At 35.4% G+C, this 20037-nt stretch overlaps 1 protein-coding gene across 3 annotated transcripts in view; it reads left to right on the plus strand.

Annotated features, from left to right (window-relative positions):
• Nucleotides 1–20037, plus strand: part of Prp39 (pre-mRNA processing factor 39) — a 201037-nt gene that overhangs the window by 134579 nt on the left and 46421 nt on the right. For all 3 annotated transcript variants that reach the window (XM_090374021.1, XM_090374024.1, XM_090374022.1), the window contains 2 exons: nucleotides 3042–3206; nucleotides 7280–7406. In XM_090374021.1, coding sequence (XP_090230147.1) covers nucleotides 3042–3206; nucleotides 7280–7406 — 292 coding nt within the window. The remainder of the gene's footprint in view (nucleotides 1–3041; nucleotides 3207–7279; nucleotides 7407–20037) is intronic.

A 20037-nucleotide genomic window follows, 5' to 3' on the forward strand; every position in this document is an offset into this window, starting at 1 on the left:
TGAACTTCTTTTACCAGACATGGCATCTCTTTATTCTAATTAAATTAAAAACTTAATAACATGACTGGCAAAGACTGCACACAGCTATCACGATTGGCAAAAGCTGCACACTGCTATCACTACTATTGATGATTATTTAACTTATTAATAACACAATTAGTAATAAATTTCCAACACGTGTAGTACATGACGTAAACAACAACCAACTGAATGCTTTACCTCCTGCTTCCACGAGTGGCTACTTTGAGGGCGGGAAGTTTTCTCGTCTATGATACGGATGTGCCAATTGCTGATTACCTCAATTGTTCTTGATTATGTAAACAGTGCATGATACATGGTACAGTATGATGTCCATAAATTTTGTCTGACGATTTTAAACCTTCAATTTATAAAAAAAATTGCAAAAATAAATAAAAATAAAAATGGCCTTGTGGTTAGTGACTGGCACTATTGCGAATTGGCACAAATTGGACCAGCACAAAATGAGGGCTACCTGTATTTAAATTATTATTTTATTTTTTCTTTCTTACATTCAAAAATATTTAGAAATACATGTGAGCTTAAGTTTCCTCACTTTTGGTTTTAGACAGTTGATGATTTGCTCCAGTTATAATATACTTTCTTATTTTAAATAAGAATAAAATGTTTATTTTGAATTTTTTCATAGTAATCAGGAGATTTGTATTTGAAGGTATGGTTATATGGTGTCTTTATTGTTTAAGTTTTATTTACAGTTATTAAAATGTATTTTATAGGTTTTTATTTTTCTTCAGCAAAATCAAAACCTTTGAAACTGTTTAATTGATGCATTCATTTTTCATTATAAAAATGAATGCATCATTTCATGCCAATATGGTGAATCACTGTAATCAGCATAAAATTCTGTACCTTCTAAGATTGCTATATTGTGATTAAATGGTTTTGAATAAGAAGTCATATAATTACAGTATTTATCTATTTATGGTTATGCTTGGAATGGAACAAGTTGGATAAAAAAAAATTAATTTGCACAAATCTGAAAAATTTGTCTGAAAACAGATATTGGAAGTTAGATGTATAAGGCCAATTTTTTTTCAGTTAGTATTATAAGATGATATGTTACCACCAACATTGTTGAACATGACTTTTGCATGATAAAATGGGATATAGATTATCATTTCCCACACTAAATATGAGCTTATTTTATTAATAATTATGTTAATTTAAATTATTTGTTTGTTTTTTTCACAAGACTAGAATATCCATTTTATGAAGAATTTTAAATTGAATTTTTTGTTTTGTGAAATCTTTAAAAAAATGATACTTTGGAGGTACCAAAATCAACAAAAAAAAAAAAAAAATAGTAGATTTCATTTAAGGTTGGTGGATCCTTCTGATCTTAATGAATCCTTTTCCTGATTATGTGGCAGTTTTCTTATATAGCAGAAGATATAGTATCAAAAAATTTCACACAGGCTTATGAAACTGCTATGTTGACTAACTGAAATAGTTCTAGCATCTGATTTTCTATTATATGAGAGGGGGGTATCAAAGTTCATACCCTTAACCAGAAATAATAGTCTAGAAAGGTGAAACTTCGCAGGAACTTTAATCCTTTATGTACTCTCCATGTATAGTATCATATTTCTCCCATCTATGGATCAGTTGTTTAATGCCTTGATCACAGAAGCCCACACTTTTTGATTGAAACCACGATTACACTTCATTGATGCCTTCCTGAGACGAATCAGAATGGCATTCTCACAATGGTTTCTTCTTTTCTTGAAACAAGAAGTCTGATGGAGCTAGGTCAGGGGAATAGGATGGGTGCTGCAGTAGTTCGAAGCCACACTAGGCAACAATTGGTTGTGGCAATGGCAGTGTGAGCCAGCGTGTTATCTGACAGAAGCTGGACACCTTTGGTTAACATTCCATGCCTTTTCACCTTCAAAGCATTATGCAACTTTTTCACATGATTTCTGTAGTATTCTCCGGTAAGTGTGGAACAACGAGGTAGGTGATCTGTTGGGATAACCCCCCCCCCTTTTCTGTCCCAAAACACAGACAACATCACCTTCTTTGTGGCGCCTCCATAGCCAGGCGGGCAGGAGCAGCAGTGCGTATCACATGCTTCTTGATTAGACCGGGGTTCGAGCCCATGCCCATCAAATATGGAGGATGCGGAAAGGTCAGGGAATGATCACCGCATATCCCCAGAGCAATATGGCCTTAGTTGCTAATGCTCCAAATAACAAACAAACCTTCTTCATAGATGGAGTGGTCTTTGCCTTTTTGGGAGGTGGGGAGGAGGTGTGCTTCCACTGCTTTAACATGTCTTTAGTCTCCGGATCATATTGGTACACCTAGCATTAATCTTTTGTCACCAACCAATCAAAAAAGTTCTCAACTTACATAAATCCAACAGCTGGTGAGAATATTGGATTCGACATTGCTTCTGCAAAGGCATCAGCAATCTTGGAACCCATCATGTGGAGACCTTAGACGTGCAGATGGTCATGTAAAATGCTGTGAGCAGACCCATAACTAATTCCCACTGCATTTGCGATGAAATTAATTGTCACACGTCAGTCACTCATCACTAGATACTCAATCTTTCCAACTGTCTCACTGTCTGTAGATGTTGATGGCCTTCCTTCTCTTGGCTCATCAAAGACACTTGTACAACTGCACTGGAACTCTTGTTTCCACTTTTTTACAGTGCCATAGGATGGTCATTTCTGCCCATACACAGCTTTCATTTCTTCGTCAATTTCCTGAGCTTTCTTGCCCTGCAAATGCAGGAACTTGATTGGTGCTTGATACTCCACTTTGTCAACCATAGCATTCTTCCTCAGATTCTGGGCTCCATCTCTGGGATCACCTACGGGAATGAAATTTCACGTGTTAGTTATTGAATATGTAGTAGATGACTTGTATTAAAAACGGCATCTTCCTACTGATGTTTTATCTAGGTCAGGGTATGAACTTTTTGATACCTCCTCGTAAAGAAGGTATACTGTTTGTTTGTTTGGTAGAAAAGATTATATTTTCTCTAATTACAGATAAAGAGGCCATACTTTCATGTAAAACCATTGGAAAGAGCACAGCTAAAAAACTGGAGAGACTATTTAGACTTTGAAATTGAAAATGGAAGTTATGAACAAGTTATTATTTTGTTTGAACGTTGTATGATAGCTTGTGCATTATATGAGGATATGTGGTTAAAGGTAGGTTATTTTGATTTTGTGATGTACATGCACATTATAAAATAAACAAAGATTTATAAATGTATATCTGCTATCCATTGGTAAATATTATTGAAAAAATAATTTCCTTATATCCATTTGTAGTAGTATAGATATGTGTTCAGTGTTCTCCTCAGAAAATTTTGCCAGCTGGGTGGAGAAGTGTAATACTTCGCAATATTATAATGCTGACCGGGCTAGCCGAGTGGGTAAAGTACCTGCCCGGCAACCCAACGGTCGCGGGTTCGATTCCCGCCTCGGGCTTGGATCAAAGTACTGCAAAAACCTTGGGAGGTGCAATATGGCCACAGAAGCCGATGCGCCAACAACTACCAAATCAAAAAAAAAAAAAAAATCAGCAATATTATAAAATTTTCTGTTATTTATAAATGTGACTGAAGTGATCCAGAGCAAAAATTAATTGCATAATTTAACATTATATGCTCCTGTCACATTGATCTCAATCGAACAGTATGTTTGAATTAATATTGAGATCAGTGAGCAGTACCATACGGTACTGCGAGAATTGTTTAAATTTTAGCTGGGCGGTCAGTTAAATTCAATGGGTGGTATGCCCATTCGATAGGTCCTGGGGAGAACACTGATGTTTATCTGATTATATTGGTCAGAGTAACGCTTGCATATACCTCATAAGTTCTTATTTGTTATTACAACAGATCACATTAGCAAGATGTTCTGAGGGCAGAAATATTTCAAATGACCAGGTAGCTAATGCCAGGGAAGCAATTAACTTCAAGTGGCAGGCTGGGGGGTGTCAGGATAGTTAGCTATACAAGAACACTAAGTCATAGTTGTTTATACAGTAATGTCAGAAGTGTCGTGAATAAAATGAGTGAATTCGAACTGCTGGTTAGGACATGTAATGCTGACACAATAGGGCTTACAAAAATGTGATGCTACCCAGAAATAGGGGATGACGAGTTTCAGTATGGTATGTACAATGTATTTAGGAAGGATAGGGCAAGATAGAAGGGTGGTGGGCCATGCTTTTTATCAAAAGCAGCCTGAGCACAATTACAGCTTTCCCGGATTCAGGCATTTCACATGCTAGTATAGAATCTGTATGGTGTGAGATAATTGGAAGCAAAGGAATAATGAGAGTGGGGGTAATCTACAGATCAGGTGATTATGAAGATTATGATGAGAGCTTCTACATGCAGATGGAATGGGCAGGTAAGAGTAAATGTCTTATTATGGGCAATTTTAATTTGCCTCTAAATTGATTGGAGCAAATGGGAAGGAAACTCAACATATACGGGACAAGATTTTTAAATTAACTAGATGATTGTTATTTGTATCAACATGTCAGGGAAAGTACTAGGGAAAAGAATATTCTTGGGCTGACAGTACAGGAACCAGTAGTAGGAAGTCAGCACGGAGTTCTACGGCAGATGATGAAGAGAGAGGTAGCAGTAGTCAAAGGCAAAGGAATGGGTTATAATTTCAGGAAAGGAAATTATGACTGCTTAAGGTGCTACGTGGTTTCTATTAACTGGGTAGATATCTCACAGAGCAAATACAATTGAATTATGGTATACCTTTAAAACATTAATTACAGAAGCCTTGAATATGTATATACCATTAAAAAAATACTCCACGAGGAGGATTCCAAATTGGATGAATAATGAAGTTGCGAGATTACTTGAGCAGAAAAAGATGGCATGGAAAAGTTACAGAGCAATAAAAATTACTGAAGCCTATAACAGCTACAATTTGATCTGTAATAGTGCCACAGAAAAGGTTAGGTTGGTAAAGCAGATTATGAGAAATTTCTGGCAAAGTGTGGGGATAAAGAATTCTTCACTTATATAAATGCAAAGAAGAGAAGGACAAATCAAATCAGACCCTTATGTAATGGATTTGGAATAGTATTTGATACCCCCAGCTGATGTTGCTGATGAACTGAACAGTTACTTTACATAGATATTTACAGAAGGAAAACCCTTTATGTCAATGGGAAATTATGGGAGTTGAAAAATATGTAATTGATGATATTGAAATTTCTCATGACTATTTAATGAAAAAACTTTTGAGCCTACAGGCTAGTAAGGCTCCCGGGGTTGATGAAATATACTCTATAATTTTAAGGGAGGTGGCAAGTGAGTGCATTGAACCATTAAAGCTAATTATGAGAGAGTGAGTGCGTTGAACCATTAAAGCTAAGTCCATAATTAAGCTAATAATTATGGACGGATTGGAAAAGTGCAATGTATTGCCAATCATAAAGGCAGTTCTAAGAGCGTACTGGGAAATTACTGACTGGTCAGGCTAACTTCAGTAGTAAGGAAAATCATTGGAGGCAATGATCAAGGGTGGAATTCAGGATCATTTAGATAGAAATAGAATTCTATAGGATACGCAGCATGGTTTTGTAAAGGGAAAATCATGTTTAACATATCTGGTTAGCTATTTTGACAGGGTCATCCATGAGCTGGATTTAGAGAATAATTTCGACACTTTATTTAGATTTCATCAGAGCATTTGACTCAGTCCGACCTGCGTGGTTACTTTATAAGCTGGAACTAGTTGGAATCACAGGAAAAATCCTTGGATAGCTGGATGGCTTCAGGGCAAGAGGCAAAGGATTGTAATAATGGTTATTCTTCAGTTTGGGTTGATGTAAGAAGTGGGGTTCCCTAAGGATCAGTATTGGGACCACTGTTTTTGATTTTCTTAAATGATATCAATGAAGGGATAGAAGGTGTGATGTCTAAATTTGCAGACGATGTAAAGATCGGTAGAGTAGTTAATGATCACTGCCAAGCAGAGTGACCTAGATAGACTTTAGGGATGGTCAGAAAAGTGGCAGCTATGCTTTAATTCAGCAGAATGCAACATCTTACACCTGGGGAACAGCAATCCCAAAAAAACTTTTGGTGGGGTTGAACTAAAGTCAGCAGTGGAAGAAAAGGACTTGGAAGTTATGATACAGTCAGACATGATGTTCTCCAAACATTGTGGACGAGTTATAAGGAGGGCCCTTGGTGTCCTATTGATGATTTATCGAACATTTTTTAGTAGAGATAAAGATATCATAATCCCATTATATAAGGCTATTGTTAGACCATACTTGGAATATTGTATTGAAGTGTGGAGACCGCACCTAAAAAAAGACATCGAACTTCTTGAAAGGGTTCAGAGATAGGTAACTTGCCTGGTGAGATCGGCAAAAGGCCATCCATATGAGGAAAGATTGAATATGTGGGTTGCACAGCTTGGAAACAACTTTCCAGTTCCTTCATCCTGCAGAGGAGACTTGATTGAGATGTTCAAGGCTCTGAGAGGCAAAAGTAAAATGAATGAGGACAAAATTTTGACGGTTAAATTCTAGAACTAGGGGCTATAAATTCAAGTTCTGGGGGGAGGATATGTTTAGACTATTGTAGGAAGTTTTATTTTAGCTAGCAAGTTATAAATTATTGGAATAAGTTAACTGCATTTGTGGTCGAGGCTGACAGTTCAGAAAAATTCAAAGGTTAGCTGGATAGCTAACTACAGGAGGAGGGAAATGCATAGGTCTATTTCGTTTTCTTTTATTGTTTATTAATTTTTTAATTTTTATTATTTTACTCTTTTTTTTTTTTCTGGTGCAGCATAAGCACCTTATGGCCAACATAAATGACTTCAGGTCAGTTACCTTGCTACCGGTTCTTAATAATATTTTTCTTGGGGCATCATTAAAACATTCATGATAGTCTTTTTAAAAAGATGAAACTTGTTTAAATTTCATTCATACTTTTATGATAAAGATTCTTTGTTTCCTTGTAGGACACAGTGCAAGGTATTTTTTAGAATATCTTAAATAATTAGATTATGAAAATCAATGCTGGCATGCAATTTTTTTTATATAGAGGAGATTAGTTATATTCATAACATAAGAAACCAAATAAGTAAGGTGTTGTCCATAATATAAATAATTATTTCTTAATCATCCAGTATATAGCTTAAGGAAAAGCAAGACCATGGTTGTCTTTTTTCTAAATATTGTATGTATGGAGTTGCAATTTTTTAAATGATAATTCTTCTACTTTCAGTATGCAAAATATATGGAAACTCATAGTACTGAAGCTGTTCACAATGTATATAAGAGAGCATGTGAGACTCACTTATTGAGAAAACCAGGAATCCATTTTTCTTGGGCAGCTTTTGAAGAAAAATTAGGTATTATATAATAGTTGTAGAATGGAAATAATTTGTAACAAAGTAAATTCTAAACAAAACTTTGATTCATATTATTTAATAAAAACAGTATTAATTGATCTTAAACACGCACGCACGTGTGCACGGAACCGTTGCCAGATTTATGAGAAATGTATTAAGTAAGGAAAGTTTGTGGCTTAAATGTATACTAGTTTTATTGTAAAATGGCTCCATTTCTGATCAGGTAATATGTTGTTTTGGCATATTCTGATTATTTTCTTTTTTTTACTTTTTGTGCTTAATCACAGAGGACCTGACAAGTCCCACCCAAAAATAACAGTTGTGCATTAATTGTTGGTACAGAGTTAATGGCCAACTTTTGCTATCTCCCTGAATATAGAGAAACTTTTGTAACTGAACAATTATTGTGTATGGTAGCCCTCTTATCTAATGTGATTGGACATTAGGGAAATCTCCAGATCCACAAGTAATTCAATGTGATCAGGACCAGCAGTTAGTTGGTTAATTGAAAAAGTCAGTGAAAGTGAGGAATTGTAAAAAAAAATTATTTTTTATTGTTATTTTATTATACTGTTTTATTTTGAATTATATTTTCATGTAAAATGTGCACATATACATATATATTCATTTACTTTGATAATAGAGCTATTAAGTGCTCAATAGTTCCTATATTCTATTATATTGTGAAATCAATAAGGATTACCTTTATTTTTGATATAGGGTTGCTTCTATTTCAACCAACTCTCCTAGTCCAAATCTTTAAAATTTAATTGTAACGACAATATAAAACATATAAAAAATATTTAACATCTTCCCCACTGTCAGAACAACAGTGAATCAAACCACACATTCTCAATATTGAGTGCTCAACACAACCCTGGTTTTTAATAGAGGAGATACCTCTGCCAGTAAGGAAAATATTACATCTATCAACATTAAATTTTAAAATTTAGATAGTCTAAAAAGCTTTAGATAGTCTAGACTGGTCACAGAAAGGAGTCAATGTGAACGGAGAGTACCTAAACCATTTATGAGTTGCAGATGACATTGTGGTCATAAGCCACGATCCCAAAGAATTAGAGAAAAATCTTAATCAGTTAGTAAGGATTTTGGATTAAAGATGAATATGGCTAAAACAAAAGTAATGATGAACAAGTATGCCACAGAAAGGGAAATAATGATTGAAGGAGCAGTAATTGAAAAGGTGGAGTCATATACTTATCTGGGGCAAGTTATTAGCTATAATAATGATAAATGGCTGGAAGTCAAGAGAAGAATAAATTTTGGATGAATAGCATTCAGGAAATATAGTCACATACTGAAGAGCAATATCCCAGTTTGTCCGAAACGTAAAATAACGAACCAATGTATACTCCTCACCATGACTTATGTAAGTGAAACTTGGGCACTCGCCAAAAGAATGGAAGAGAAGCTGAAAACTACACAGCGAAGAATGGAACGAATTATATTGGAAATCAGAGTGTTAGATAAGAAGAGAAACACATGGATTAGGCAGCAAACTCAAGTAAAGGGCATTTTTATCAAAACTAAAGAACTAAAATGGTCTTGGGCAGGACACATAGCTCGAAGACTTGATGACAGATGGACTAAGAAAATAACAGAATGGTACCCAAGAGGAGCTAGAAGAAAACCTGGAAGACAAAGGCAGAGATGGATAGATGAAATTCATGAGTTTGTGGGTAGTAAATGGATGGCTAGTGCTCAAAACAGAAGGAACTGGAAAGTTGCTGGAGAGGCCTTCATCCTGCAGTGGATTGAAAATGGCTGATGATGATGAAAAAGCTTAGCTGCATATGGAGCATTTTCTCTCTTCTTCCCCCCCCCCCCTTTTTCTTTTCTTTCCACAAAAAAAAAAAAAAAAAGGGAAAGAAGAGAGAAAATGCTCCATACGCAGCTAAGCTTTTTTAGACTATCTAAAATTTTAAATTTAATGTTGGTAGATATAATATTTTCCTTACTGGCAGAGGTATGGTTGTTAAAAATCGGGGTTGTGTTGAGCACTCAATGAGACTGGGGTTTGTTCACTGTTGTTCTGATAGTTGGGAAGGTGTTTAATATATTTTGAGTTTTATATCGTCATAAATTAAATTTTAAAGCATTGGACTAGGAGAGTTGGTTGAAATAGAAGCAACCCTATATCAAAAATAAGGGTAATCCCTGTTGATTTCACAATATTTATTTACATAAATCATTAATTTCTCTTCTCTCCATTTAGATGATGAAATGCGAAGTTTTGTAGTATAGTTCTTCCATTATTCTATAAACATCATATTGATTGGTGAATTTGGCTGTTCTTCAGTATAATGCTACAATTAAAGCAATTTTGGCTGCTGCACAAGGAATTTTTTCATTCTGGATTTGATCCAATCTCATCTACATGTTTAGATCCATCTATTTACTGTCTGCGATTTCTGCATTGTCCATAATTTCATTTTCCTGTAGATCATCATGAATCCATTGTTATGTCTTTTTTTTTCAATTTGTGAAATATGTTAATAAATTATATTCTTCATTATGTTCTTGTAGTTCACAACTTTTATTAGGGTTGTTGACCTCGTGCCAAAGTTTTCTTTAAAAATTTAGTAAATGTTGAACTTGGAATTTCAGTAGTGTGGTATAGTGAAATTTTTACCACCAAATGTAACGTCCTTGATCTGTTGTTGATCAAGGATGTTACATTCAGTGGTAAAAACATGGCCTTTATGTTCCATTCTTTTAAGTTCCTCACAGTTGGGATGTGAAGGAGTAGTTATTCAAAAAGAGCTTTTTAATAAAAGAAATTAGCTTTTTAAAGTGCATTTATTTTCTTCGTTTCTTTACAGAAGCACAAATTCTTCAATAAATCATTCTTTGAATAACGCAGAATCCATTATGATAGAATCCATGCTAATTTCTGTGAGTGGTAAAAAAAAAAAAAGGTAAACTGCAGCCATTATCAACCCACTGCAAGATGGAAGGATGGAAGCCTTCTCAACAATTCATGCTCAGAGAAATGGACCATAATCTGCCACACTGGTCCAGTGCTGGTTGGCAGATCGACCATATTTAACAGTTAGGGGCTTGAACCTCGGTCTACTCAAAGACTGTGTGCTACTACACTCCCGCTCCTGACCATTCGGCTGCAGAGGCATGGTAGCAAACTGGTACAGATGACTTATATTTTTAAATGCTCTAGGATTAGCTTATTTACTAACAACAAAAAAGCAGCAACTTGCAAGTTCCAGTTTCAATTGTTGCGGGTGGCTGCCATGATTCTATCTTTTGGAATTTTTGTATCCTGGTGTTGCAGATTCTATATTGTAGTATTGTTCTCTAATTGTTTTTTTACCTATTGATAAATGATCTTAAATCATCAGTGAATTTTTGAGTAGCAAGCTAATCAGCAGATAATCTCTCTCTGCTAATACATACCATGATGTTTTTTCCGACGTCCAAGCCATCTTGTCACATACTGTTAAACTTGCTCTGCCATCAGTTTTTTGATGTAGGGCCAGGGCCTTTTCTTTGACTAAACCTGCTTATTGGAGTTCTGTGTTGCACGAACCATAGCCATAATGTATCATCTAATTTTTAATTTTGATTTCTCTAAAGTGTAGTAAGAACTTAAGATTACTGTAAAGCAAACTGAATGCAAAATCCTTCTGAATTTTTTCGGTTTTTTCCAATGTTTTTATTGTCTTGCCCACACCTAATTCAGTAACTTTTTTTTTTTTTTTTTCCTGAAGTGAGTGCTCTGGAAACAGAATATCGAACTTGTCTTTAAAAAAAAAACAAAAAACAATTCTCTTATCTCACCCATACTTCATTGATATATTTCATATTTAATTAAATTATGACACTTGTTCTCCACTATAGCACAGTTCACTCGGTTAGGTTTGTATGCTGTATCACTGTTTTTTGATATTACCCCAGTTTTGTTCTGTTCTCTAATAGTGCTGTTGGAAGTGCTAATGGGTAACTCCTCCTGAGTGCTTTGGGAGGAGTTACCCATTAGTAGGTGTTTTAGGTGCCTGAGGTCCCTTCAAAAAAAAAAAAAGAAAGAAAAAACCTGTTCAGTCTGATTTTCCACTCAACCTTCAGATTTAAATCGAAGAACATGGTATGTTCTTCGATTTAAATTGACTTTTAACCAATACTGTTACTAATAAGAAACGGCTGAATTGCTGACCAAACTGGAAATGCTGTAAAGAATTTCCAGTTTATGACAAAAGAAATTTTGAAAGCTGTCTGCTTATTGTCCCAAAAGTTATTTTTGTCAGCATGAGTAATTTACATCTGTGTTAATTTTCTGTAGAATTAACTACTAATTAATTAATAATAGGAAACTAGCACAAGTATGTTCAATGTGAACATACTTGTTCACAATGTGAACAAGTATGTTTCGAATCGTTGGGTATTGCATCTGCTACAAGAAATTGTATACTTTTTTTTTTTTTTAAGTTTGAATTTTTACAGTATTCTCTGAGGAAACTAAAACTATGGAATGTTTGTTTAGCGTGAGATGAAAATCTTGAGTTTCTGAGGGGGGGGGGGCAGGATTGTGCAACCCTTGCATGAGAAGTATAGGCATTTTATATTGTTTACAAATGTCTCCCAGTACTACTAACAGTATTAGGTTCTTGGCTTAAGAACAAAAAACAATGCTTATCTTTAATGAAATTAGGGTATATGTAAGAGGAAAAGGCAAGTATACTAAAATAAAAAGGATGAGTTTTTTTTTTAAATTTTAATAAGGAAACCTTCAGTGTCCCTGAACACGGCAAAATGTACATTTTATTGTAGATATATTTTGTTAAACCTGCGGCAGTTGCACCACTGTTTGTAACAAACACAGTCACACAGAACCTGACAGGTCCCCAACTTTGGTCACCCCTTTTGGAAAAAAAAGTTTTTTATTTTGCTTGCAGTGTATTTTTATTATTACTTATTTTCTTAATGCATTGCAGTACTTACATGTGATTTTTAAATTTTTTTATTAAAAATTTAAATATTTTAAAAATGTTATGTTTTTTACAAATGTTATTTTAAAAAAACAAAAACAAAGTTCATTCATAAAATATAAACAGGAAACGAAAAAGTGCTTCCATTTTCTAGTTCAGAGAACCATAAGAATGCAAAATTTAAAACTTACATTTGCACACCAATTGTCTTGTCAAACAAAGAAATAAACTTATAGAAAATACGCTGAATAAATCAAAATAAAAGTTAATAAATCAAGAAACTGAACAGAGACAAAAAAATACATTTTATACAAAAATTAAACCTCAAGTGGAACTGTTTTCCATATTAGGCACTCCAACTACACATTAGCCAACTTGCCAATTTCAAGCTATACATGAGCAATGTGTTGTTAATGATTTGCTGAAAGTGAAATGAGCAAAGTTAATGGCAAAAAACAGTAAATAGTCATGCAGGACCTAACTGGTTCTTTGCATTTTTAATTCATGGTAAGCAATTTTTCACTTCCAAAACTTGTTTGAATTGAAGGAAGTTAGGGGGGGAAAAATCCAGGTTTTAAGCATCATTTAGTGATTAATGCATGACAGATATTATTTTATAAGGTCACCTGTCAGGTCCTGCATGACTGCCAAATGGTTTAACATTTAAGGTGGGTGACTAATGAGATGAGTTATAGAAAAAATTTCATGGGATGAATATGTTATCGAGCGGCACTTAAGAGTGTAACAAAGTTATGCATTAAGTAGAAATACTAAGGCAGAATATGAAAAGGCATATTGATAAAGTGTATTAAAATTAATGTTTTGCATATGTGTATTAGAGGAAACTAAACTGTTCTAGCCAACAGAACAGCTTTGGTAATTTTGTTTCTAAAGCTGTTCTCTGATGCCTCCTGGCTTTGGAAATGAAGTGCATGCAGGATCCTTTTGTAATCTCTTGTGTAAACAGGCATTTGGAAAGTTGTAGTAGACAACAGGAGATGTGTGCATGAAGTCTATTAATGCCCTTTATTCATTGGAACAAAATAATGCAGACAATTTCTACTTGCGTTTTCCCCGCACCCCGATGTTCGCTGTTCTGTGCAAGCAATTTGTATATTTTCTGGATAAGCATGCCAAAACAGGGCTGTTTCTTCAGCATTACATATTTGAGAATGACACAGACTTAATTGTTATTATTTAAGATTTTTTCTAAATGGCTCAATACTTTCAACATCACCACTTAGGGCCTTGCTAGCTACAAATTTTTCTCTTAGGCATACTGTCACTGTCTTTTTCAAACTGTTACTTTGCAGTTCAGGGCAAACTGCGAAGTAACATTTGCACAATTCAAAATGTTTTCTAATCTTTTCTTTTGCTGCCTGAAACTCAATGCCACACACCAATATATCAAAGCTGCATATACCATTTATATACCATTTATTTCTCTTCTTCAAGAGAAACATTTCTTTTGGCTTCTGTAATGACTGCCTGTTTGATATACTGCTTTTATAAATCCCCACATCAAATTTTTAAGCAAATTCTCTTATTGCCTTCTTTTTGTTTTTTTAATGTGTGACACTGTCTGTGGACTTATGCCGAATTCTTTGGCAATTTTTCTTCCTGAAACAAGTTATTTCCAGCTTTTTCAAGTTATTCTGTCATTTGTTAATAATAATTAAAGTAACATGTTTTCTTTTTATGCCACTTTTCAGATGTTTAAGATCCATAATTAAATTAAAATATTTAACTTAAATAACAGAGTAGAAATGCACACTGACTACTCGGAACATTTGCACTTCACAGACCAACAAAAACAGAGAGAAAATTGAGAAGAAACTTGTCTTGTAAATGGAGGTTATAAAGTGAGCCCAGTAAGCCATTGTCTCTGTCAATTGATCCAGATTAGCTGTATCTAAACTAGCAAAGGGTTTCTTTGCTAGTTTAGGTACAGCTAATTGTTAGCAAGGGCACATCCTGCAAGAAAGCAAGCTTATATAGCATCAGCCAAAAAAAAAAAAAAAAAAAAACCCTTATTTCACCCATCCCTTCGCTCCGAATGTTTGTCAAGTTCTGCCTTGAATTATTTAAGCTGTCAACTTCTACAACAACAGATGAAAGTTTGTTCCAGCAATCAACCACCCGCTGGCTAAAGGCAAACTTCCGCACATCTATCCTACAACCGTCTTGCCTCAATTTGAATTTATGCCCTCTCAGGCAATTATTCTGAGCAAGAGGAAGAATCCCACCAGCATTGAGCATGCCCAAACCATTCAAGGCTTTATACACCTCAATCAGATCACCTCGCAGGTGCCTAGTCACCAGACGCTGTAATTTGCAAAACTTAAGCCTTTCTTCGTAAGAGCAACCCTTTGTTCTGTTCACTAATCTTGTTGCCCTTCTCTGTACTCTTTCCAACAGCTCTACATCCTTCTTAAAATGAGGCCTCTAGACCTGTATACAGTATTCAAGGTGTGGCCTGACCATTGCCTTATACAAGGGGATAATCACCTCCTTATCCCTGCTAGAAAAATTCCACTACATCAGGAGTGGCCAACTTAATTTATGATGCGAACTACTTTTTTCCTTCAAAATGTGCCGCGATCTACCATCTTAAAAATTTCATTGCACAAATCGAGGGATGACTGTATATTTAAAATTCGTTGTGATCGACTCGTTGGCCACCCCTGCTGTATATCATTGACAAGACACCATTGAGCTACTCTTGCAGACCATCTGCACTGCTCAGAAAACTTCATATCTGCCTGCACAATTACCCCCAGGTCCTTTTCATTCTCTACCACTGTCAGTGTGGTACCACAGAGTTGATATGTTACTCTGGGATTACTGCTTCCCATATGTAGTACTTTACATTTGTCAATGTTAAACTTCATTTGCCACCTCTCAGCCCATCTGCTCAACTTTTCTAGATCCTGTTGCAGCAGTGTATTGTCATTGTTGTCATTAACAACCCTGCCAACCTTTGTATCATCTGCAAACTTGGACATTAAGCCTGATATACCATCATCAATATCATTTATAAATACAGAAAACAACAATGGACCCAACACTGAATCCTGAGGGACTCCACTATTAACATTAATCCCCGAAGAGCAGTGTCCATTGTTTACCACTCTGTCTTCTCCCACTCAACCATCCCTTTATCCATAGTAGCAATTTGCCTCCAATGCCACACCACTCCAATTTGTGCAGCAGTCTTCCATGTGCAACAGTATCAAAGGCCTTTCTAAGATCCAAATACAGGAAACCCTTGATTAGTGCGGTTAATGAATCCTTGAAATATACCGCACATATTAAAACCGCACTAATCAAACTTAAGAAACAATGGGAATAATTATAATGAATCCTTGAAAATTATAAAAACATATTTTTTTACTCAATACGTACCTATAATGCACTGCATAGTTCTTAAATTATTAAGGAATAAATTTAAACAAAGATAGTATGATTTAAATTTTATTTTTTGCAAAAAAACGTATCTAACTTCGATTGAACAGTGGTAGCTTTCTTCCTTTCCTCCATGATTTTGCGATAACAATCAATTTGCTTATCTAATCCTCGACGAACGTTCATGCTTCTCTCTGCATCTGGATCAATCTCTAGTATGAGTTCTTTTGCTTTTTCAAGTGTATTAAATAGTTCAAGTTTTTTGAATGAAATTTCTTTGGGAGCAAATTGCTTTTCTTCTGCTTCATTTTCGTCTTCTTCCTAGTATGCACGTTGATGCTCAATTTCAAGAAGATCGTCGTTACTTAAATCTTTTGAATGCGATTCCAATAATTCTCTAACGTTTTCTGAATCTACTTCCTCAAAGCCGAGGTCTTTTCCAATTGTAGTAATTTCATCAATAACTTTGTTGACAGGATTAATGAAACCGCAAAGATCCCTTGCGCATTCAGGCAAAAGATTCTGCCAGACTGCTCTCATGCAGCTGTTCATTCATTTCTTCCCACGATTTGTGTATGTTCTCAACTGCTTCTTTAATATCGTATTTTTTCCAAAATTCATCGAGAGTGATTGCGTCATCTCCAGTTGTAGCTTGAATTGCCTGAGCAAAAGTTCGTCTCAAATAATATGCTTTGAATGTAGAAATAACTCCTTGGTCCATTGGCTGGAGTAAAGAAGTCGTATTTGGTGGTAGAAATATAACCTTCACATTGTTATTTAAATCAGTGAGTGAGGTAGGATGCCCAGGGGCATTATCTAAAATTAAAAGAACTTTGAAATCTAAATTATTTGCCTTGCAGTATTTTTCGACTGCAGGACAAAAATGCATAGTGAACCATTCTTCAAACAACTGCTTTGTCACCCAAGCCCTTTTATTTGATTTCCAAATTACTGGAAGGGATTGCTTGTTACAGCCTTTTAACGCTCTTGGGTTCATTGTACGATAAATTAGCATCAGTTTCAATTTGCAATCTCCTTCAGCGTTACCTCCAAGTAGAAGTGTTAATCTATCTTTGGATGCTTTATGACCTGGTGCGGTTGCTTCTTTTCTTGCCAAAAATGTTCTTGTTGGCATTTTTTTCCATAAAAGGCCAGTTTCGTCGACATTGAAAATCTGACGATAATCATCCCATTTTCTTCAATTATTTTCTTCAGTTCAATGGGATATTTGGCTGCTGCATCTTTATCGGCACTGGCTGCTTCACCTGTTAATTTAATATTTTTTATGCCAGATCGAGCTTTGAAATTTTCTAGCCAGCCTTTACTAGCCGAGAATGTTGAAGTATTCCCTTGATATTTGTTTTCTTTTAATGAAGAAAAAAGGCTCAAAGCTTTAATCTTGATGTTATTTCCATCAATAGGAATGCGTTTCTGATTACAATCTTCTAACCAAATAAAAAGCAAATCTTCCATTTCAATCATTAATGGACTTCTATTCCTAGTGCATTGCATATTTAAAGATGCAGATGCCATTTTGCCTTTTTCCCGATACTCATCTGCTTTGTTCAAAACGGCGCGTATGGTTGACTCACCAAAGCCTAGTGCCCTACCTATGTTTGCTTTGCTTTCGCCATTATCAAATCTCTTAATGATGTCAAGTTTAGTATCCAAAGTGATGAATTTTCGTTTATTACCCTTTTTCCTGTCCATAGCTATGAAAGGTAATTTTAAAAAAAATTTGTTTTGGTAGGATGAGCGCTAAGCCTACCGCACTTCTACACTCGTCGAGGATTGCTGAGGAACTGCCCAGCGACTAGTGAGAACTTTACGGAGCACTTTCCCACAGCTTTCATACAAGATGAAATTAGCGCCAGATCCTCGCTAAACGCTACACAGGAATCACTAAAATTGAACAAATTGTGAAAAATCAGAGCGAAAATAATACAGAATCAAACATACATCATGTACTACTTAAACTACATTAATTGTACATTTAGCATGATGTAATATCTGTGTTAACGTTAAAATTATACAAGAATATGAGTTACCAGAGCAAATTTCAATTTCAGAGTGGTATGGGGTGCTGCTGTCGAGCGTTTCGGAGTCGATTCCCATGCATTTAAGTTGGAAGACCCTGGTGAGTGCGTGTCACGTATTTGCCGCTTCAGGCGCCGTTGTGAGTTGCCAAGCACCGCAAGAAAAAAACAGCGCACTAATCAAATTTGATAACGCATATATTAAGGGATAGTATCAAAAAAATTTTGCGCACTAATTAAAACCGCATTGTTCAAAACTGCATTAATCAAGGGTTTCCTGTATATGATATCAAAGTTATTCTTTGCATCCAGTTCCTTTGTGACTACATCATAGTATCCAATCAAATTAGTCAGACAAGACTTTCCCTTAAAAAACCCATGCTGTGTCCCAGCTATAACTGAAGTCTTGTGTAAATGATCCTGCAATGCTTCTTTAACCAGTGCCTCCATTAATTTCCCTGGAACAGAAGTTAAACTAACACGTCTGTAATTAGCTGTGTCTCCCTTTGATCCTCCTTTGTGGATTGGGGGTCACATTTGCACATCTCCAGTCCATGGGTACCTCCCCTGAGTCCAGGGAAGCTCTCATAATTATGGCTAATTATAATAAGTAAGGGTTTGCTTACTTCCTTTGCCGCCTCCTTTAATATAACTGGATAGATTCCATCCACCCCAGATACATTTCTTATGTTTATCTTCAACAATTTCTCATCCACTTTACTCTCAGTTATTACAAGATTATCTAGCTTACTGCCAGAGTTGAATACACCTTTGGCATTCCCCTTCCTGAATAACTCCTCATGGGTAAATGTAGATGCAAAATATCCATTTAATTTGTTAGCTACCTGAGCAGGATCATCAACAGTTGAACCATCGATATCAAGTGGACCAATCTGATTCATTCCCTTCCTTCTAGAGTTTACATAAGTAAAGATCTCTTTGCTGTTTTTCTTTGCATCCTTTGCCAAAGATTTCTCGTAATCTGCCTTCGCCTGCCTAACCTCCTTTGTAACTTGGTTACAGACCAGCTTATATCTATCGTAGGCTTCTGTGATACGTGTTAATTTATATGTATCCCATGCATCTTCTCTGTCTTTGGCGCCTCCGTAGCCAGGTGGGAAGGAGCGGCAGTGCGTAGCACACGCTTGATTAGACCAGGGTTCGAGCCCATCGAACCCTGGTCACTTAAAATTCAGTATTGGCAATTTTAAGGTTCTGCATTTGAGTAATAGCAATCCTAGATTATCTTATTATTTGGGAAGCAACAAATTTGACAATTAAAAAAAAAAAAAAGGATTATGTAATCCTATAGCAGTATAGACAGACTGGTAGACTACCATGTGCTGTGTCATCCATGGTGTCCATGAATTTTGATAGCGAGATAGTGATAATTTTTCCATTGTTATAAAGGCTTGTCTGTATATGTTAATATGAGCTAATATATCACATTGGTTATATCAAATCTTGAATATTTCAAGCAGATTTGGAAGCCCCATTTCTAGAAGGATGTGGATCTGCTGGAAATAGTGCACTTAAAATACTAATGAGATTAGTTATTGATATGAAGAAGCATCACGAGAGAGAGAGAGAGAGAGAGAGAGAGAGAGAGAGAGAGAGAGAGAGAGAGAGAGAGAGATTGCAAAATATTGATACTAGATATCTTGGGGTGACTTCATTGACGTATTTCAGGTTTTGGAAGACTTTGATAAATTAAATAATGGATGTTTTTTTCTTTTGCGGACAACATGAACGTAATGAAAAAGGGCACTTATAGACTTGATTTATGAAAATTCTTTTTTAGCCAGATAGTTAACCGTTAGTGTAAATTTTCTCCTAATCTTGTAAAACTGGCAGCCTTGTGTAAATTTATAGGTTTGACAGATACCTAGCTGGAACAGGTGACTACCCCAATGCTGATGCTGAATGGTCTGGCTTCCTTGCATTGATTTTCCTTCATATTACCAGGAGCTAGTACAGTTTATTTTTGTTACTGGATCTCATGAACACTTCAATTTCACCATTGAGAATGCTAGAAGAATTCTTGGCGATCCCATCATTTCTAATAATTTATATTGCCATCACGATCTCAGTCTTGTTATACAGAAACTTCAGAATATTGAGAAGTGTTTTTAAAATATGCATACTGCAAACAAGCACTGCTAATATCCATTAGTTTGTTTTAATTGTTAACAAAGAAACACAGTATAATAACTTATGATTAGTGTGTTA

This window comes from Mastigoproctus giganteus, chromosome 5 (assembly GCF_048544385.1).
Source record: "Mastigoproctus giganteus isolate SK-2022 chromosome 5, ASM4854438v1, whole genome shotgun sequence".
NCBI classification, from domain to species: domain Eukaryota; kingdom Metazoa; phylum Arthropoda; class Arachnida; order Uropygi; family Thelyphonidae; genus Mastigoproctus; species Mastigoproctus giganteus.